We start from the raw sequence: 23,320 nt of genomic DNA, 5'->3' as shown, positions 1-23,320 counted from the left end.
AGGATAAGCGGGCAATCAATAGTTAATAACTCAGACCAGTCAATAATAAGTGTGTTTTTATCATTTCAAATTTATCCTTCAGAGGACATATATACAGCAACGATTGAGGCAGCATCGAAGAGAGTTATTGGAGCTCCAGCAGGTTTAACAAAAGATTCTACCATTGATGAAGAAGGTAACTACTATGATAAAATTTACTAGGTACATTACACACTTTGAATACCTTACAAGGATTTACAAACTTACGTCTTAGAATAGTCTTAGCGATTATTACGAGTAGGGGACCGATTTTTAGTGTTCCGTACAAAACTTTGTTTACGGAACACTTATGGGATCACTTCGGTCTTGCAAATCAGTTAAATACGTTTTTCTCAGAGACCGTTTGACATAGATACCTAAAATTTGGAACAGTTATTTAATTTGAAGCGCTCGATTCGTCACTCGAATGTTTGTGGAAAACTTTGAATTAATAATTTTAATTTTAAAATACTTGCAATAGATATTGGGAATCTAGTGGTATTGACCACTCGTTTTCAATCCTATTATGTAGTAGAATTTAAAAACCTAGTAGTGGAGATATATTGAAGGGGAAATCACGAAATCGAGCGATCGAAATTAAATTGGGTCCCTGATAGCCTTTGGTTTATATTTATAGGTACAAGAGTCAATACGTAACTGTCAAAAGTCGATTCTTACGTTAATTAGCCGACTATACCTACCGGGCCTTTGAACACTTGTTGGCTTCAATAATCTCATCTATCGATAAGGCTCTGCCGCGCCCTCTGTGTGGCCATTTCCCCGCCGATGTAGTTTTTCGTACTTGTAAAATTACAAGTAGTTATTTTTTGTTACAGATGAACAACCACGTGACACTGATTTGGCGAATGCACCTGATGTTTTATCAGGTAAGTAATCGTAATTAGGTTATATAGATCCCTATATAACATATGTATTATACGGTGATTAGGTAAATTCATTTCATCCTTAAATTGCTTTATGATGAACAGAATCGAAAATCCCCGTGCATCCTGTGTACGGCAGGCACATATCACCGCAGACAGAGACGGCGCTCGACAGAAGAAAGAGACAGCTAATGAAGTCGTTTCAAGTTTACGACGAAGAACGGACACCATTACCCATTGATGAATACAGGTAAGTTATAGATGTTTAAACCAATCCGCTAGGTGAAAGGTATGCATGGTGTCATAAAAAGTTCCTTATGTATTATTGCATAAGGTATCAATTTAATTGAAAACCTACCTATTATGACGCGATACCTTTCCATCTCTGTCTTTTATACTAAACTAAAATGGCTGTACAAATGTGACGTTTCTATCCGCTTACGTCGTGTGACGTCGAGAAATGAAACTGAGAGTGAATGTTACGTAGCATAACAAAGTTACTTTTGCAGCTCATGTAAATTTGGCCTGCTTTTTCTTGGAGACAGAAAAGTAAGGTGCTAAAGTGGTTGGATAAAGTGCTCAAGTGTTCTTAGGTAATAGGAGAGCAGGAAATCTGTTGTAAATAACGAAAATTGTCTGCTTGCATAGATAACTTTGTGTTTACAGTTTTATTATACGTCACTTTTGCTGATGGCAGCAGTTACCTTACAATTATTATTTAACCACCGGTAAAATTAACTTTGTGGGCGCTGTTATACGTCATTTGAATAAAAGTGAACGCGTTTACGTCAGAGCAGCTGATCGGACCAATTTCACTAGTTTCTCTTCGTCGTAAGGAGGTTACGGTGTCAGCTCGACTGGTATTGGGGTCGCGCGGCCGTTCTCTTTTGACGTTTTGGCGCGAAACTTTGGCGGGAAAGTATTGAACTGTCAAAGCTAAACGTCACTTATTAATTTTGTTTTTTTTTCACCGCATAAAAATCCGTTTAGTAGTTTTTAAGTTTATCGCGAACATACATACATGCAGACAGACAGATGCGGCGGGGGACTTTGTTTTATACCTATGGTTTTGGATATCGGAAACCTTGGAAGACAAACAAATCCATGAAATCCATATTGTTAACTATAATGGCCTAGAATCCCTGGATAATAATTCCTCTGGCTTTTTTGTCTCTTTCGTAAATTGTGTGCGTCAGGATGGCTTTTATTAGAAAATTGTACCTTAAGTCTACCTCTGTACTGTAATACCTCTTTCTAGAATGTTCTGTAGGTAAACCCTGAAATAAATAAATAGATATAAGTAGATACTAGCTAACACGCGCGCAACCCGTGCCCGCCATATACTTAAATATATAGAAAACTTCCCATAACTCGGGGACAAATATATGCGAAAAACACACAAATAAATACCGTTACCGGGATTCGAACCTGACCTCTCGTAGGCAGGATCACTGCCGACTAGGCTCATTAAATATTCTATACAAAAAAAAGTTTAAATATGAATTCCAAGTTTCCTTGGATGAAATAGAGAGAAATTTTACACGTAAGTACCCTGTCCACTTTATAAATTGTTATACTAAAAAACAGGAGCTGAGTTTTAAACATTTTAGGTAAATATACCCGTCTCGCTAACGGAAGCGGCTCCGAAAACTAGTGCGATAAGGACAAGGCGAAAAATCCTGCGTAAAAAAAAAATCTTAAAAATCAAGGTTTCGTACTCGACTGTTTCCTTCTCCAAAACTTAACCAATCGTAACCAAAATTATAAATCTAAATGATTATGAAATTATCTGTGTCGGACCGTTTTGCTTTTTTGGCTAATTGATATCATGCAGTTTTGAATACTACGCCTATCATTGCGGCATAGTCAATGAGGCCATTTTGGCCATTTTTGAAGGGCTCTAGCGCCTTAAAAAACAAAAATAACAAAAAAGCAAAACGGTCCGACACAGATATTGACAATATTAATCTGTGTTGAAAAAGTCATTGCTCTAGCATCAAAACCTACGGAGGAAACAGTCGTACGTTTGTATGGAGAAATGACCACTCCTGTTGGCTCTTAATATCGTCACATCGAATCACCGACATAACCAGTTAACCCCGTAATTGGGCATTCCGTGGCAGGACTCCCTGTTCCCGTAACCCCGTTTCGCGCCCCCGATTCAGCCGGCGGCCCACTTGCACGACCCCGTTCGTCCGCGCGTGGCCCGTGACCTTCTCTAGGTCACCCCGATCTGAGACCTCTGCGATTTGACCTTGACTGTTTAGACATCTTTGGTGTCATCTTGGGATGTTGAGACACAGCTATTTGGCTTCTTTTCTGGCCTTGAAATGTCACCTGGTATCGCGATAGAAGAAATAGGTATAGGGGAATATGGAGCCTTCCGACCATCTTATTTGACCTTAAAGTTGTAACTTGTTCAGTACCATATATAATTTTCTGATAAATTATTGATATGTAATTGTTAACCTGCGAAACGCCATCTTAAACTATGCTGGGGCCCTTGGGCACATAAGCATTTGGGGCCCTTTTGGAAAGTAAAGAAAGCGAATTAAACTAACATGCCCGTTTGGAAAGCAATGCAAATTCTATTTATTATGGGGAATCAAATATACTGTTACCGTCTGTACTTCGGGGCCACCAGGGCCCCCCCTGGGCACGGGTTCTGTGTCATCTGCTCTCATAATGCCCGTGTAAACCAAAAAGAAAAACCATAAACATGTTTTTTTTTAATCGATTTTTCTTTGCTAAGGAGTCTAGAGACACGAAATCAGTGTTCTAAAAGTTAATTCACCCTCTTACATATATTTCTCTGCTACGATACGAGCATTATAGGTACGCGCTTAGTTCTACTACACTGTTAGATACGGTAGTGACTGACGAATTTGACGTAGGAGCTATCTACGTCATGAAATGACAGTAAAAATTGAAAGTGCTTTCGCTTTCAAGTATGTACTTTCAATTGTCGAAAAAGTTCTACGTCACATCGTTCACTTTCCCACGTTTAAATGTAGGTTTTTAGAGCATGACGCTGACACTTAGATATTGACGATATTGTGCGGTGTTTTGCTAAACCTCGTGGATTTTTTTCTTTTATTTCTAAATCTCTTTTTCTTGCTCTATCCTATAAGTAGATACCTACTTATACTGTTACTGTCTTTACGTCTTTACTTTTAGGAAAAAAATTCGTTTTCTTCCAAATATCCAACTCACGTTTGGGTTTCTTATTGCTCTACACCACTTTCTTTTGATATACGTATAGCGCAAGGTACAAACCATGAAGTGAATGATGCAATTGATACATATCTGGAATAACACTATTTAGCTAATTGCTCGCGCGGCTATGTCATTGTGCGAATTGCGAGCGAAATAAAACCGTTGGCCTTTCGTGGGCCCAAATTTGCAATTCATTTGACATTCTGTCAGCCATCATGTAATGTGCCCTGTAGTCGCCAGGCGAGTCCCATTGTCACTCACGCAGCCTACGATTCGAGATGTCGACGAGTTTGACGTCAAGTCTAGGTATATAATACGTCACGTAGTGAAATGTGCATAGAGATTGAAAGTGCTTTCACTTTTAAATGCCGAAACTATCACTACGTCACTCTTCGCTTTCTTACTTTTGATAAACTCAAACAAATAACAATAATATCAAAAATAAAAACAAGAGTTTAAAATAAACCCTAAAACAGGTCCAGGCTGGGGTTTACAGTCCTCTGATAAAGGGTGCTTTAGAAGACCCCAAAAGATTTCAACATGTATTCCTAAACATATTTGAAGCCTACAATGTATTTCATACGTTTTTGCGGATCGTTTTTCGTAGGCGTTTTACATAAAACACATAAAATATATTCACTTTTGTATGCGCTAGCAACTGATATGTTTGAAGCCGGTGCCAAGCGAAGATATCTGATAGCTACCTATGTATATCTGTAATCAAACAAAACAGCGAGTCGCTCAGATCGGCCTGCGAAAGGACCAACTTTTTAAAATATTTTGAGTCTGTCGGGTGTCGACGTACTCGTAATTGCCTCCCACAGTCTCCAGTTCTCCGCGGCCCTTTGCGCTCGCCTTACCTTTCTTATTTAATTTTAGACCAACTAACTTCAGTTTGAGGAAAAGCTTAAAAAAACACCATGGACGAACTTGTAATTGAAACTAGAAATGATCATGAAAATGAAAAATTTAAATATAAAGAGGTATATTGTCACATTTTATTTTAAAAAGTTTGTTATAGTGTAGTACCTAGACTATTTTCCCTTTAAAATGTTTTGAGATGTCCCTATATGTCCCTAATGTCCAATGTCCATTTCTGTTAGGTTATGTACCTGTAAATATGTAAATAGTTACAATTTGAGGTTAGCCTGTTGTGGATATCATCATTGGTATGTTTGGGACGAAGCATGTTGCTGATTTGCATTTGTGGTCGCCTGACGAACCCTGCGTTGCGATATGTTACATATTAAACTAGATTATTTTTTATTATTTTGTTTTGGTCAGTAAACAATAAACCTAAATTTGAACTTAAGTGCGTTATGTGTGGCACTTCCTTACTCGCAATCATGTTTTTATTGTGTTTAGGCCAGTCAGGGGGTCAACCTCGGAATGACAGATAATGAGCTGGAAAGTTATTGTTCAAATGTCAATAATATCCAGTATTAGCGAAAATAAAAATAATAATATACCTAATACTTTTAGCGCCACTTGCACAATGCCACCGGGTTAACCGGTTATACCGTTAACCCAGGGTCAAATTGTACCGTGGTAACTCCAGGGTTAACCGGTTAACACCGGGTTAGTGAATGGTGCAAGTGGCCCTTATGATACTAAGAACCGGTTTGCGCATTGACTAGATATGTAGGTATATTTATGCTGCGTAGTGCCATATGCGTATATTTTTCCTCGTCTCGCATCTCTTGGGAGAAACCATTGCCCATACAACCATTTCTAGTCGCCGTTACGACGCGGTGTAGACACATCTTGTGTCGACACCGTCTGTTTCGGTCACAATTCCAGTCGCAGAGTCGTCGCCGTGTCGACACAGTTACCAGAAATGGGGAAGGGTCGACACATGACACAAAGTGACATAAAGTGTGGTCGCCGTGTGCACACATTGTTTCGGGTTTGCGACTACTTTATGCCAAAATCATTCGTTCATTCGTTCATTTTGTTCCTGTCAAATGGAAACTGTCAGATGGAAAAATAGTTAAATAAAAATAAGTGACATTAATACGCCATCTCTAAAACGGATTACAAGACGTAATTATATATTGTTTGCATTTATATTACAATAGGACTTCAATTATTATGGGGAATTAAACTGCTCGAGTGATTTGATAAACTAAGTGTAATATAATCAACGCGCCACCACATTGTTTTAGTTTAGCCGGAAATGAAATTGTTTACTTCTCAGTGCCTGTGTTCATAACTATATTATTTGATGCATTTTTAGTACTTCGATGCGTATACTATACTTAAATAACAGAAATAACGCTTTACATACTACGAAACTTGTTAATTATGATGTATAAATGTGGTTTAAGGCTGAGAAATATTGCAGTCACAAAGTAGTCGCAAATGTTTCGACTTTGTGTCGACTCTGTGTAGACACATGACACGCGCTGTCAAAAGTTATAACAAAGTTACTGGATTTGCAAAATGGCTCCTTGTGTTCATTTGTTTTCAGATATTCTCAAAGTGTAAAAATACCGTGGTCTGAGATGGGACTTAATAGATTCACTGTTTATTCGACTAATTAATGGAATAAAAAAAGTTAATCCTCAAATTTTAATCGCGATTAGTTTAGTCGACCTAACATAGATTGAAATTGAATTAATCTGAATATTAATCGAATAAATTATCGATTAAATCTCGGTTGGAAGTTGACAGGGGGCTATTTTTGTACGTAAAAATAATAGAAATGTCTTGCATGCAGATGGTAGCCAAACACTTTGTCATAAAAGTCGAGATGGGTGTCAATTTATAGGTTTTAGGGAGTGCCGATTTCGAAAATGATGACCATTTTGGAATCCAAAATGGCGGCCATGCACTGTGTCATAAAAGCCGTCATGGATGTCATTTTATACGTTTTAGGGGGCCCCAATTTTGAAAATGATGACCATTTTGGAATCCAAAATGGCGGCCATGCACTGTGCCATAAAAGTCGTCATGGGTGTCATTTTATAGGTTTTAGGGGGCGCAGATTTCGAAAACGATGACCATTTTGGATTCCAAGATGGCGGCCATGCACTATGTCATAAAAGTCGTCATGGATGTCGTTTCATAGGTTTTAGGGGGCCCCGCTTTCGAAAATGATGATCATTTTGGAATCCAGAATGGCGGCCATGCACTATGTCATAAAAATCGTCATGGGTGTTGTTTTATAGGTTTTGGGGGGCGCAGATTTCGAAAATGATAACCATTTTCGATTCCAAGATGGCGGCCATGCACTATGTCATAAAAGTCGTCATGGATGTCGTTTTATAGGTTTTAGGGGGCCCCACTTTCGAAAATGATGACCATTTTGGAATCCAGAATGGCGGCCATGCACTATGTCATAAAAGTCGTCATGGGTGTCGTTTTATAGGTTTTGGGGGGCGCAGATTACGAAAATGACAACCATTTTCGATTCCAAAATGGTGGCCATGCACTATGTCATAAAAGTCGTCATGGGTGTCATTTTATAGGTTTTAGGGGGCGCAGATTTTGAAAATGATGACCATATTGGATTCCAAGATGGCGGCCATGCACTATGTCATAAAAGTCGTCATGGATGTCGTTTCATAGGTTTTAGGGGGCCCCGCTTTCGAAAATGATGACCATTTTGGAATCCAGAATGGCGCCCATGCACTATGTCATAAAAGTCGTCATGGGTGTCGTTTTATAGGTTTTGGGGGGCGCAGATTTCGAAAATGATAACCATTTTCTATTCCAAAATGGCGGCCATGCACTATGTCATAAAAGTCGTCATGGATGTCGTTGTATTGGTCGTCATCATTTTCGAAATCTGCTCTTTCTAACACCTATAAATCAACATCTATGACGGCTTATATGACAAAGTGCACGGCAGACATCTTGGAATCCAAAATGGTCATCATTTTCGAATTGTGCACTCCCTAAAACCTATAAAATGATATCCATGACGACTTTTATGACGAAGTGCACGGCACACATCTTGGATTCCAAACTGGTCATCATTTTCGAAATCGGCACTTCCTAAAACCTATAAAACGATATTCATGACGACTTTTATGACAAAATACGTAGCCGCCATCTTGGATTATAAAATGATCATCGTTTTCGAATTCTGCACTCCCTAAAACCTATAAATCGACATCCGTGACGACGCAAGTTATCTTTATTTTCAGATCTAACAAATTGCTACAGAATACAAAGGACAAAAAAAGAAGCGAGGAGGTAATGAAACAAGCAAAAATACAGATGATTCCTCGACGCAATTGGATACTTCTTAAATTGTGTCCAGATTTTTTTGTCATAAAAGTTTTTATTTTTCACATATTACTCTCACAAGTTCCGTGACATTTCGACCTTGTAATTTTTTAAGTAAATGTTTTTGTTTATCTATGAGAATCTCACTATAATAATATAATCAAGGTATGTTTATATTTGATGATTGAAATAGTAACGCAAAAAAAATTATATTTGTGTCTTATATTCCTGCCGAAGACTTTTATTTTTCCTTTTCCTTCTACACAAGTTTGGCCAAGTAATAAGAATTTAGGGCTCTCAATTTTATTTTGACTTCTACAACAGTAAAGCTACGAGGCCATGTTTGGTATCGTTTTCGTATAAATTCGCAGTACCTTTAGTTATGGTATCACATTGACACCATTCCAAAGTAAAAACATATAAACTTATTATAATACTTTCTTTTAAACTCCTCTTCACGCTTAAACGGCTGAACAGTTTTATTTTAAATTTAGTACACATATATTTTGAGTCCCGAGACAGGACATAATAAGTTATCTCAAAAATCATCCTTTAAAGGTGTGAAATGAGGTGTAGGAGGGAATTCAGAATTGACTTCTTGAAGTTAATACTGTTTAAGTTTAGGTTTGAAGTCATGTTTTTTTATCATTTTTAACTAAATCAAAGATGTCCCAAATTCCCAAATCCCAAATTTCATATAAATCGGTTCAGCGGTTATTGATTTCCCGTACAAATTTCCACGCCACTTTTCACACCTTCAAAAGATGATTTTGGTTATAAGATCTATTCTATGTCCTGTTCCGGGACGCAAACTATTTCTATACCAAATTTCAACGAAATCGGTTCAGCGGTTAAGCGTCAAGAGGAGTTTAAAAAAAACCGGCCAAGTGCGAGTCGGACCCGCGTATTAAGGGTTCCGTACATTAAGTCCGACTCGCGCTTGACTGCACATTTCTAATAGGTTTTCCTGTCATCTATAGGTAAAGAACTATTTTGTGTATTCAGACGGACAGACATACAGACGCACGAGTGATCCTATAAGGATTCCGTTTTTTGCTTTTGAGGTACGGAACCCTAAAAAGTTTTTTTTTAATTTTGTGGAATGGTGTCAATGTGATACCTTAAATGGATTCAGCAACCCAGATTTATACGAAAACGATACCATACGCGGCCTAGCACCTTCACTGATGTAGATATATCAAGATAAAATTGAGAGCCCTAAATAAACTTTCAAGAGCGGATATTTTTCCTATTACTAAAAAAGTTATCAGCAATTTAGAATCAGACCACTTAGGCCAATTAATGGTATTTGAGGCCTTAAGGAAAAATACATTGAGAAAACAAATTACTTTTGTACCAGTAACCTCGGACCGCGTGGAAAGAATGAAGCAAAGTCTAGTTCAGGCGCTACCCTTTTTGTCTTCCGATATGAGTCCTAATAGTATGTATAATTCATTCTTTCACACTTTTATGGAACATTATAACGCGATATTTACTTCAAAATCGGTCGTAGTTAGTGGTGCATCTGTTTTTAGTGAGTGGGCTACTGCGGACTTACATCAACGGAGACGTGAACTGTATGCTTTGTATGAGGAACGGCGGTTTAATACGAGTGATGAATTTAAAGAACATGTCAAGGAATATTCGAAGAAGTTTAAAATAGATTGTCATATAGCTAAGCGGAATTATCTAAGTCAGAAAATTAAAAATAGTCCGGACATTATTAAAGCAACTTGGAAAGTTATTAATGTGGAGACTGGTCGCTCGAAACACACAATGAAAGAACTGAAACTAAATATTGATAACAAAATTATAGATTCCAATTTAGAAGTAGCTACTGAATTTGAAAAATTTTTCACCGAGGTACCAGTATCCACAACTAAGGATTTAAATTCATCACCCTCATCTGCTGTTACATTATTAAAAGATAACGCTCCAGAGTGTTGTAGAGACCTTCATTTTGAACATGTTTGTACCTCAGATGTAATAAAGGCGTTTAAATCAATTAATGTCAAAAAAACGAATGACCTCTGGGGAGTCTCTGTCCATGCTGTCAAATCCTTAGTAGAAATTGTAGCGCCTGACTTGGTAGTTATATTTAACAACAGTGTCGATTGCGGCGAGTTTCCTGATTTAATGAAACATAGTAAAATAACTCCTTTGTTTAAATCTGGTAGCAGCTCTGACCCCACTAACTTTAGACCGATATCTGTGCTACCAACATTCAGCAAGATTTTTGAAAAATTAGTTCTTTCACAATTAGTACGACATTTTAACGGCAATAATTTAATGCATAATAAGCAGTTTGGTTTCACACGGGGTCGCTCAACAACCGATGCTGGTGTTGAGCTAATTAAGCATATTTTCGATGCCTGGGAGGAGTCACGAGATGCTTTAGGTGTCTTCTGTGATTTATCTAAGGCGTTCGACTGCGTTTGTCATGAAACATTGATCAGGAAACTACACTATTATGGAGTTAGAGGATCGGCACTGAATTTACTTAAGTCCTACTTAAATGGTAGAATACAAAGGGTCGATGTGAGTGGACAGCGATCACCGGGGTCATTGGTCTCTATGGGTGTACCACAGGGGTCAATATTGGGGCCTTTCCTGTTCCTTATCTACATAAATGACTTGCCATTCCTTGTAAAGACCCACCATGACATAGTATTGTTTGCAGACGACACCTCACTTATTTTCAAAGTCAAACGACAGCAACAAGCGTACAATGATGTAAACGATGCTATTTCAAAGGTAGTAAATTGGTTCAATGTTAATAATTTATTGTTAAATGAGAAAAAGACTAAATGTATTCAGTTTGTCACTAGTAGTAACGTAAGTCATGTGCAAACAAGTGTCATTGTGAAGGATGAGGAATTGGAATTAGTTGATAGTACAGTTTTTCTTGGTATAACTTTAGATTCTAAACTTCAGTGGGGTCCCCATATTGCTACTCTTTCGAGTAGACTGAGTTCTGCAGCTTTTGCAGTGAGCAAAATCCGTCAGTTAACTGATGTGAAAACAGCTCGATTAGTATATTTTAGTTACTTCCATAGCATTATGGCATATGGTATTTTACTGTGGGGCGGTGCTTCAGAGATAAATACCATTTTTGTTCTGCAGAAGCGGGCTATTCGAGCAATATATAAATTGAACCATAGAGACTCACTTAGAGATAAATTCAAGGAAATTGACATAATGACAGTGCACTGTCAATATATTTATGAGAATATTCTGTATGTACATAAAAATATTGTTAATTTTAGGAAAAATTGTGACATTCATAATATTAATACTAGAAATAAACATAAGCTCGCAGTGCCCTTCACACGGCTCCATAAAATTAAAAAATCATTCATGGGTAATTGTGTAAGATTTTATAATAAACTTCCAAACCATATTACTGAATTATCAATTAATAAATTTAAAAATTATGTAAAGCGTAAACTTATTTCTAAAGCTTATTATACCACACAAGACTACATGAGTGATAAAACAACGTGGGATTAATGGTGACTCGAAATCGATAATTCAATGTATGTACTTCTTTGTTAAGTTTTATTGACATTTGTTATTGACATTTAGATTTTATTTTAGAAACATTCTAGACTAGTATTTTTATACAATTTTTTTTTATGTTTGACGATCTTTTTGTGAAATTCTTAGTATTAAATTTGATCTGTATAATAATCCAATATTACTATGGAATAATATTAACTTCAATAAATTGCTCTGATAATTAGCTTAAGATAATATATTATTATGTAAAACGTTCATAAGTGCTTGTTACTAGGCCTACATGAATAAAGTATTTTTGACTTTGACTTTGACTTATCTCAAAAACTATTCAACTTATCGAAATAATTTACTGAATAAACTTGTAACAAATTAAATTAACTTTCATTTTGTATAAATGGCCATGTCGCTGAGATGCATAGTTTCCGTGATATAATCGAAAAACCGGAAAATGGGACTTTCAAACAAAGCCCCCTCTCTTCCCCCCGCTCAAGGGCTACGGCCGGGGACTTTTGATATGTTCACCTCCTAACTTGCCCAAACCAAGTTACAGAGTCAAAAATTGTGTTCCGAGCATTTCCCTCTACAACTTTTTGGAGCATTCGTTGGCTGACCTAAGTAGCTTATTGCATTTCTTTAAAAACTTTTCTGTAAAAGGATGACGGGTGTTGGGTGTTTATATGGTTTTGGTCGATTATTATCATTTGCATCGCCCATGATGACTTACTAGAATTACTTACGAGCACACGAGACACTAATAGTAGTTTGACAAACCTTGGTTTTCAAGAGGTATTTTATATTGACATTTGCTGTCACAAATTTGCTGTCAGATTTAGTCGCAAACCGCACGCAAAGTGCACACAAATGTGTCGACACCTTGTTACGGCAAAGTGTACACACGGCGACGACACTTTGTTTCGAAACAATTCTAGACACATTGTGTGGACTCTGTTACGACACATCTGACATTTAGTTACCACTTTGATGATTCTGCGACTGGAATGGTTATATGGGTGACCGGTTTGTATTAAGTACGGCAAAGTATAATTACTTACGATGTTTCGCGCTGGATGCGATCGTGATCGTGGAGATCAAACTAACATTTCTTATAACTGGTTTTTAAGACTTTAAATATTTTGGTATTTATACAGTAATAGACAACCAATTTGATTTCTGGGCCTCTTTTTGTCTACAGTTAAATATTCATATATGAATGTCATGAAGAGGGATTGTCTTTGTGATTATGTAAGTGTCCCAGCCTATAGTCCCTGCAAAAGCAGCTAGTAACTCTTAAGGATAATATTTTGTCTTGTTTCAGTCCATTGTACTTTTACCGATTATCTGTCTGTCGTTGTTGCGGGGAATTTCATCCACTGTTGACAGCTCAATACTTTATACTCGTGTAAAAAGTGACCATTCTTGGAATACACTCGAATATTATGGTAAGAGTACTTCTGTTTTTAAACTAAGTCACAGAATAAATAATAGTACTAGGTACAGAAGATTCACTCTCAAACTAAACGCGTCTGTTACGATTAGGATTAGGACGTATACGGCCCAAGGCTAGCCAACAAAATTGGTGTGGGACGTGAGACGGATGATATTTGTTGCGACGCGACGAAATCGCGGAGTGAGCCAAGCCTGACTAGGTTCTTACTCTTAAGCCCCCTCCAGACTATGCGCGTGAATCGCGGGCGAAGCCGCGAACGCGAGTGTGGAGTCCAGAACGCAGACCTGCGAAATCGACTCCACACTCGCGTTCGCGGCTTCGCCCGCGATTCACGCGCATAGTCTGGAGGGGGCTTTACTTACCGGAGGGTATTCATAAATCTTTGTTGGTCAGGTTTGGACCAAGCCATTATGCTATGATCTTAAAATGTTGCCATTACGATTACACGATCACATTGACATTATAATATAAAAATATATTTTTGTTTCAGGTATATTAAATACAGTAGGTGTAATACCAGGAATACTCCTAGTACCGTTCATGATAGATGTGTACGGACGCAAACCTGCCTTCACACTTCTATTTTTTCTCAGCCTGCTGTATTTCATTATACATTACTTTCCATATCAAATGCCATTGTTTGTAATAGGCAATTTTATCGTAGCCATAATTAAAGGAGGAGTAAAGGTGATAACTACTTTAGCTATCTGTGAATACTGTGGCCCGAAACACAGGTTCGCATACATTGTGGCCGATGAGACTGTAAAAATTTTAAGTGCCCAAGTAACAAATATATTATATGCTACAGGAGTTTTGAGTGTAGCATTACCATACGTGTCATCGTGTGCAGCTGTGATAGCACTGACGTGTATGGTATCGGTTTATTGGTGGCCGGAATCTCCATACTGGTTGGCTAGCCAAGGGCGAGTAGAGGAAAGTAGAGCTTCGCTGCTGTGGCTGCGAGCGGAGAGCGACGCGGCGCGTGCCGAGCTCCAAGCCCTCGGGACCGCGGGCCGCGCGAAACTCTTCTGTCTCGCTCTTCTTGTCGCTGTTCTCTTTGTCATCGTAGCGACGTGTTCTTCTTCGGCAAAATCAATCTTAATCACTTTAGACCGCGATAATGAATCTGTAGAGCGCCAATCTTCACTCAACATAGCACAATTATTTGGTAACATAGCTATTTCTCTTCTATTAGTTCTTATGTCGTATAAATTGAAACGTAAGGTCGTTTATTTTGTCGCTTTAGTTATACCTTTGGTTTTGCTTTTAATTTTAACAATTTGGGTTCATGTAGCACAGCTGAATAATAACGCCGTTGCATTTTATGTGACTGTCTTGATCTGTAGCTGCTTTATTGATTGCGGTCCAATTAGTCTCAGTTTCGCATTATGTATTGAGGTCATACCTCAAAAATACTACTCGTACATTTCGTGTATTTGTTCCATCTGTCTTTACCTTTCAGCCCTTTACTTCCCTATACTGTCTTTACAGTATCGTTTTAGTTTTCCTTTATATATTTCATTGTACTTGTTTACCGCTCTGGCGCTAGTGGCGATGATGCTAATACACTGGTTGGCACCAGAAACCCGAGGCAAAAACTTATTAGAAATAGAAAAGAAATATATCGATCGACATATTTCGAGATTATAATTTAAAAACTGTATAGTTTAAGTTCAATACTGTAATCTGGCGGTCTAGCATATGTTGCGTTCTCGCGAGTCCATACTTGAAGTCGCGCTTGATGTATGGAGTCGCGCGCGAGAACGCAACTCATGCTAGACTGTCAAGCAGAGCGAGGTCTCCTGACACAGGTACACAATACATACTAGGAGGCTCGACCACTATGTACTTACCATCTAAGTTGGAAATGGAAATAAATATGTTACACAATATTATATTATTAAAACAGAAAATAAGCAATTAATCAAATGGGATATTTCATTTCTAAACCCTTTCTCAATCCAAAGTAGAGCCATGAACAGTACCGTCTTTACCATAAGGGCACACGGGGTCCTTACCCAGGTATACCACGTATATTTGATTACTCACAATAAATAGTAGAAGATCATAGTAGAATAATTTTTAAGAAAAAAAAACCGACTTCTATGGGGCCCGGTGAAAGATTATGGTAGATGGTGCACTATGTAGAAAAGGAGGTAAAACCAGTACTTTATAGTAGCATTTCGTTTCCGTAAGGGTCGTAGTTCTAGCCTAACCTAACCCACTTCTCTGATAGCAGTTCGGTTCTGTGAGGATCGCAGTTCGAACCTAATCAAACCCACTTTTCTAGTAGCATTTCGTTTCTGTAAGACTCGCAGTTCTAACCAAACCTAACCCACTTTTGTTCGGTTCTGTGGGGATCGCAGTTCAAACCTAACCTAACCCACTTAACGGCGCATGCGGTGCGGTGTACCGGAGTTTGAGCGGGAGGGTTTTGGCATCATCATACCCACATTTTATGGTAGGTAATCATAGTAGTTTATTTAGTTTAGGTATCATAGTGGTTTTCCGGGTCAAGGTCCGGGTCTCTGAGTCAGAGTCCGGGTCCGAGTCCCGGTCCGAGTCCGGGTCTGGGTCCGGGTCCGGGTCCGAGTCCGGGTCCGAGTCCGGGTCCGAGTCCGCATCCGAGTCCGGGTCCGAGTCCGAGTCCGAGTCCGGGTCCGAACCGGATCCGGGTATGAGTTCGGGTCCCAGTCCAAATCAAAATCGAAATTCGAAATCACCAAACATGTACTATGCGTCGTTGAAGAGTTCTGTTCTGATCATCATCAGCAGTTCCACTTCATCAAATGCGACAGTTTTTAATGTAAATGCTTGATTTTATGATGAAAATACAAAAAAATCTATACGTATGCCTTTAAGATTTGAGGAGTTCCCTCGATTCCTTATGGATCCCATCATCAGAACTCGAGCTTGACAGAAATGTGGCTTAAAAACTAAACTTGCTTAACAAACATAATGAAGAGGACAAATCGCCAAACGTGAACTATGCGTCGTTGAAGAGTTCCGTTCTGATCATCATCAGCAGTTCCACTTCATCAAATGCGACAGTTTTTAATGAAAATGCTTGATTTTCTGATGAAAATACAAAAATCTCTATACGCATGCCTTTAAAATTTGAGGAGTTCCCTCGATTTCTCATGGATCCCATCATCAGAACTCAAGCTTGACAAAATTGTGGCTTAAAAACTTAACTTGCTTAACAAACATAACGAAGAGGACAAATCGCCAAAGGTGAACTATGCGTCGTTGAAGAGTTCCGTTCTGATCATAATCAGCAGTTCCACTTCATCAAATGCGACAGTTTTTAATGAAAATGCTTGATTTTCTGATGAAAATACAAAAATCTCTATACGCATGCCTTTAAAATTTGAGGAGTTCCCTCGATTTCTCATGGATCCCATCATCAGAACTCAAGCTTGACAAAATTGTGGCTTTAAAACTTAACTTGCTTAACAAACATAACGAAGAGGACAAATCGCCAAAGGTGAACTATGCGTCGTTGAAGAGTTCCGTTCTGATCATCATCAGCAGTTCCACTTCATCAAATGTCACGTTTTTGAAAGTATATGCTTGATTTGTTGATAAAAACACAAAAATCACCATATGTATGCCTTTAAGATTTGAGGAGTTCCGTCGATTCCTCATGGATCCCATCATCAGAACTGGATTTTGACAAAAACGGGACCAATCTGTATGCATATACATACAATCAAAAAACTAATTTTCAAAATCGGTCCAGTAATGACGGAGATATGGAGTAACAAACATAAAAAATAAAAAAAATAAAAATAAGAAACACAACCGAATTGATAACCTCCTTCTTTGAGATTTGGAAGTCGGTTAAAAATGTTATAGTTTAATTCGCTTTCTTTACTTTCCAAAAGGGCCCCAAATGTTTATATGGCCAAGGGCCCCAGCATAGTTTAAGATGGCCCTGGCCATGAAGATACATATACCGACGTCTCTATATCTGCCTCACCACACATAACAGCCGTAACAGCCGTGCACTAGAACCCCAGGATGTAATTTAAATATTTTGCGAACAGACCCACTTCTTCTTCCAGACACTTTTTGCCACCACTTCCAGATACTTTTTGCACTGGATAAATATGCGCTAACCTGTTTATTGAATTATTGAAACTATACAGGGCGCCCAGTAATTAGGTAATGGACAAGCTGGTAATGGTAAAGGTCATTAATGTTTTATTAGGTTTAGTAAAAGTTCCGTGGGATAACACCTACCTATGTCTTCTTCTTCCTCGCGTTATCCCGGCATTCTGCCACGGCTCATGGGAGCCTGGGGTCCGCTTGACAACTAATCCCATGATTTGACGTAAGCACGAGTTTTACGAAAGCGACTGCCATCTGACCTTCCAACCCAGAGGGTAAACTAGGCCTTATTGGGATTAGTCCGGTTTCCTCACGATGTTTTCCTTCACCGAAAAGCGACTGGCAAATATCAAATGATATTTCGTACATAAGTTCCGAAAAACTCATTGGTACGAGCCGGGGTTTGAACCCGCGACCTCCAGATTGCAAGTCGCACGCTCTTACCGCTAGGCCACCAGCGCTTTTTACAACACCTACCTATGTATAATTGTATATGTCTTACTTATTACTTCAATAGGAACTTCGTCACTGATAGGATAGCGCTTGGTTCTGAATTCTCCTCGTACAGTCAGCAGCAGAAGTTACTAAGCGGGCGAGGTGTTCAAAATTACTTAGACACACTCTTATTCTCTTAACAATAAAGTTGCGTCAAGATTATATTGAACACCTCGCCCGCTTAGCAACTTCTGCTGCTGAGTTTACGACCCGTTTACTTTATAGATATATATTTTACAGCGATGAAATAACTTCAATAATTGCCCAATCCCGAGTTGCGGTGATCGTCGGGGCCGCGGGATGCGGCAAGTCAACTCGGGCTCCTCTCGCCGTGTTGCGGAGTTGCCCCGACGCGACGGTGATAGTGTCGGGCCCGCGACGGGTCGCCGCGGTTGGACTCGCGAGGCGGGTCGCCGGTGAGCTGGGAGAGAAGGTTTGTGGTCATATCATTTGGACATACCCCGAAGCTTCTTAGATATTGGACAATGGGACAAGTACCTAAGTCGGGCTCCTTCCGCGTTGTTACGTAGACTCTTTGCATGCATCACCGCTTTCAAGGCGGATCTCAGCGGCAGCTGAAGAAGGTTTGTCCTCATACGATTTAGACATAACCTGAAGTTTTTAGATATTATATGGGACGATTGACACGGCATATTATATTTCGCATTGTTGCATATAGCCTCTACGCATGGAGTGTCGGCCTGTCGGGCTTTCGCTTTTCCATCGAGCGAACTTAAGTCACAAAAAATTACTAATCACTAATCAGCCTGGCCCTACCAGCTCATCTCAATTTATCCGAACTATAAAAACAAATCTCTGTATGGAAATTGTCCCAATATCCTGCATCCCTAGTGAGACTACAAAGAACTGGCAAATTACCTATGAATATCTTTATGAATATTTCAGGTGGGCAATACAGTAGGCTACCAAGTGCGCCTAGACTCAAAGCCACCCCGTCCTCCTGCGGGCTCTATACTCTACTGCACATCCGGAGTTTTGCTTCGCAGGCTGCAGGCTAACCCAGGTAAGTTAGATTCCCATGCGACGTGCTTCAGTTATAATACTATATATGTATTTTTCTTATCATTAGACCTGGCCTGATAACAAAGATGACATTTAAATTAAAGAGAACAAGATGTTCATTACACTACGCTTATGTTTGTACAATGTATATAGAATAATGCTATAACCATAAAGTCAATGTAAAGTAGCTTTCAAGATAGTCAAGGAGGCAAAATGAAACTTACATTTTGATATCTAAATGACGTCATAATAATGCAATTTTAGATATGAAATGTAAGTTTGAATAGACCACATGATCCTGGTATTATAAACTAAATTGGCAGGTCTTCACGGATGCAGCCATGTGTTCATCGACGAGGCTCACGAACGCGACGTGAACACCGACGTAACGCTGCTTCTGCTGAAGCGAGCGGTGACCCTCAACCCGGATTTACGTGTGGTCGTCATGAGCGCCACGCTCGACGCGGACGTGTTTACGAGGTAAGCTGAAATGAATACAGACGAGGGAAAAACGAGTATATGGCAAGAAAAAGTTAAAACAACCAACAGACTTAGGTACATTTATGAATACATATTTTTAATATACATACCTACATACTCGTAAATTTGCGAAAAATCATATATCTATCTATATTATATCACGTTGCCACTACGAGTATTTAGCGAGTCATAGAGTCTAAATAAGTTCAGCTTTAGCGAAACCTGACACCCCTGCATAACGATTAATGGGTCAGATGTATCTGCGCCTTGTGCCTTAAGTTACTGAATGAAATCTAACAATTTACCCTAAGAATTACATGTACGAGAAACAAGCACTTCTGACCAACCTAGGTCCTATTCTTATTCCACGTCGATTTAAGCTAGGGACACACTTATCCCACGTACGCAACGTTATGCAATGCATTATGACATCTGAACCCTGAAATTTGTACGCTTAGAAACATACTTGTCATACGCAACGCAACGCATGACAAGTATGTCCCTAGCTTTATAAAGATGTAAGGAGGGGTAGGACCTATACTCTACGTAGCTTCTATCTCATTTTGGCGAGATTTGGTGTTCCAAACACAACTCCTAATTTTTACATTTGCAGATATTTCGACTCGTGTTCAGTCGTTGACGTGCCTGGGCGAACATTTCCTGTGGAAACCTTCTATCTGGAGGACATCAAAAAGAAATACAATCTGGAACTTTCCAGCACATTCGAAAACTGCAAAAAAGAAGATGGAAAGCCACATGTTAACTGCCAAGAGGTTTGTAGGTACCTGTTTTTGAAATAGATCCTTGTATAGCTGCTGAAGACGTTATAAATCCTTGCTCCTACGTGGTGATATGTTGATCTGGAATATCTGGATCAATGTAACTAAACTCTTTGCAGATGCGTTTTGTTGTCTCCATTACAAGAGCGTATTTAAAATAATAAAACAAGCATATATGTACAACAATACCTTCTTTTCCGGTGGAAATCGATTTTTAGAGACGCGAGATGAATAAAATTGTTGCGTTGCGCCGGTTCTTATGAATTCTCGCCTATAAATTTTCACGTAGACATTTTTACCACCCAGGTTGTGGATGTCGTAAAAGCTGTGGACCGAACGGAACCGGAAGGCGCCATTTTAGTATTTCTTCCTGGTTGGGCCGAGATCAAACAGGCGAAGCTCATGCTCGACCGGTGCTGCGATGATAGCACGCATCTGGTGTTGCCGGTTCATTCTAGGTTAGTGCACTATTACTTCTCTGGCATTAACCTATTCGACGCCGTGTCAAACACAAAAGCTGTCACTCGGACGCCACGTCACCGAAGTGTCAAAACTGAAATTGAACTTTATGCATATGCACGTAGACGTAGGTCTATGTTGCTCTGTGGTCTGTGACCGATTAATCCGTCTTTGGCGTTGGACCTGCGGTGCGGATATATCGGTCATTGGCGTCAAAAAGGTTAAGGGACAAAATTAACAGTGTTTAGACTAAATTTTACAATTTTAGTTTAACATTGCATTGCGTAGGCATTGAAAGAAATTACGGTTGCCCAGAAATTGATATTTAGACATCTCTAGACAATATCTATTCGAGGTTCTTTTCCGTAATGGCATAGGTATATTATATTAGGTGTTATATAATAAAAGTATGAATAAAAAAAAGAAAAAAAAAACTATTTATTCAGGCGAAATAAACCCTATTAATAAGTAGGTGGCTAAATATTTTTGCTGTTGCTTTGGTTTTGGAGATTATGTCGTTTCTAAATATGATGTGCCTTCAAGTCCATACCATCTTAGATACCTATACACTTATACAGCTATATCAATTAAATTTATGGCTCATCATCAAATTTTTCCTTTACATAAAGTAAAAAGAAAACAATGTTTTATTTCCAGGTTATCTACGACGGACCAAGCCCGCATGTTCTCCAAGCCTCTGCCGGGCGTCCGCAAGATAGTGCTGGCCACCAATATTGCTGAAACCTCCATCACCATCCCCGACGTCGTGTACGTTGTCGACTCGGGCGCACACAAGGAGAACACGGTCAAACAGGGCACCGGTAGGCGTTCGTTTAACCTTTTGGACGCCTTTTGGAATTACCGATATATCCGCACCGCAGGTTCAACGCCAAAGACCGATTTATCGGTCACAGACCATAGAGCAACATAGACCTACGTGCATAATTATGTATTAAGTTCAATTTCAGTTTTGACACTTCGGTGACGTGATGTCCGCGTGACAGCTTTTGTGTTTGACACGGCGTCGAAAAGGTTAAGGGCCAGTTGCACCAACCACATTTGACAGACTGATCAACGTCAGCCGGCGCGCCCCGGTGCCTTACTATGAACCTTTCCATACATAAATATTTAGCGAACTCTTTAACGATACAAACAGTTTGGTGCAACCGACCCTAAGAATGGACATTTTTACTTTGCATAATATTATAGTTAGACCGTAAAAAGTCTGCAGCGATTTTAATAGCCCACGCAGTACAAGTGTCATTTTAAACGTCAAACTTCTATGAAATTATGACGTATACATAACACTTACACTGCGTGGGCTATCAAATCCGCTGCAGACTTTGTTTGGTGCAACTATACAATAGTTGCTAACATCGCAGAGACCTCTATCACCATCCCCAACGTTGTGTATAGTCGCCATCAGATATATCGGAGCGGCCAAGGCGCTCACAAATATCTGAACACGCCTCTATTGTCAAGGCGTCAGAGTGCATGTTCAGACATTGTGAGCACCTTGGCCGCTCCGATATATCTGATGGCGACTGTACACGCTACCCGCGTTTTAGTATTTCCTTGTGTAGAGTGTTCAAACTGTGACTCCTTGTATAGTCTGTGCGGAAAGAGAAGAGTCGTGGAATGTATTGAGCCCCATACATTCCATGACTCTTTCCGCACAGACTATACTCGTATATGTTCGCAGGCACGGCGAGCCTGGACACGGTGTGGGTGTCGGGCGCGGGCGCGAGGCAGCGCGCCGGGCGGGCGGGCCGCGTGCAAGCCGGTCAGTAACAAACCTAATAATGCCAGTACACTACCTACTTTGCTCAGGGATCGGCAAACTTCGGATGGGACTCCCAAAAATAATGGCCGACCCCTGCCAGCGATGCTTAATGAAATGTCGGTGATCGGCAGAAGAGTTGAGGTCAATGATTGATTACACACACCACCTACGCTCCTACAGCTTCATAGAGACCTACGGCAAAAACGGTAGTTAGAATTAATGAGTGAATAAGACTGAATTATATTATAATTAACCCCTGGAGTCACCACGCGACGGGAAAAAACAATACAATCAATGTTTGTTATCAAATCTTATATTTTTTGCTACCTGCCCACTTACTGATACTATATTTCTGAATCAATGTTATTTTTTAGGGTATTGTTTCAAACTCTACACGAAAGAAAAGGAAAATGATTTTACTCCATTTTCTTCTCCCGAAATACTAAGGTAAGCTAATTTTCAACCTTTAATAGTACATTATTGCAGAGGCCGGGAAAGGGCAATTCGTGGATGAGTTTCGATTTTGTCGGACGACGCGAAGCGGAGTCCGACAAAGAAGACGAATCCACGAATTGCTATTCCTGCCGAGGCATATATAGTGCTTTTCTCCAAACATGCGAGGAAATAAGCTAAAATAATTATTATTTAAGCATCAAGCATCACTCAAATCAAACCTTCACATCCAAAATGTCAAAAACAATTTCCCTCTTTAATTAATTTTTAAAAGTTAAAAGCACAAACTTATTCTGCCATTCAGTACCATTCAATATTCGTTCATTCAATATAATTGCGCAATATAGTTTGTCAAACCAACTTTTCAGTCAGTAAGAACCAGGAAAACTACACCCATCCTTTTCTTTTGGGTGCTAGT

The 23,320-nt window shown here is 39.3% G+C and overlaps 1 protein-coding gene across 1 annotated transcript in view; it reads left to right on the top strand.

Moving 5' to 3' along the window:
• Window positions 1-23,320, top strand: part of LOC134672756 (ATP-dependent RNA helicase DHX30-like) — a 44,633-nt gene that overhangs the window by 6,000 nt on the left and 15,313 nt on the right. Inside the window, 11 exon segments of the mRNA XM_063530702.1 lie at window positions 83-175; window positions 855-905; window positions 1,008-1,152; window positions 18,166-18,358; window positions 18,832-18,949; window positions 19,272-19,428; window positions 20,042-20,201; window positions 20,514-20,665; window positions 21,324-21,487; window positions 22,369-22,449; window positions 22,824-22,896. Coding sequence (XP_063386772.1) covers window positions 83-175; window positions 855-905; window positions 1,008-1,152; window positions 18,166-18,358; window positions 18,832-18,949; window positions 19,272-19,428; window positions 20,042-20,201; window positions 20,514-20,665; window positions 21,324-21,487; window positions 22,369-22,449; window positions 22,824-22,896 — 1,387 coding nt within the window.

Source organism: Cydia fagiglandana, chromosome 2 (genome assembly GCF_963556715.1).
Source record: "Cydia fagiglandana chromosome 2, ilCydFagi1.1, whole genome shotgun sequence".
Lineage (NCBI taxonomy): Eukaryota > Metazoa > Arthropoda > Insecta > Lepidoptera > Tortricidae > Cydia > Cydia fagiglandana.
This window is presented reverse-complemented; position numbering and strand designations above follow the sequence as displayed.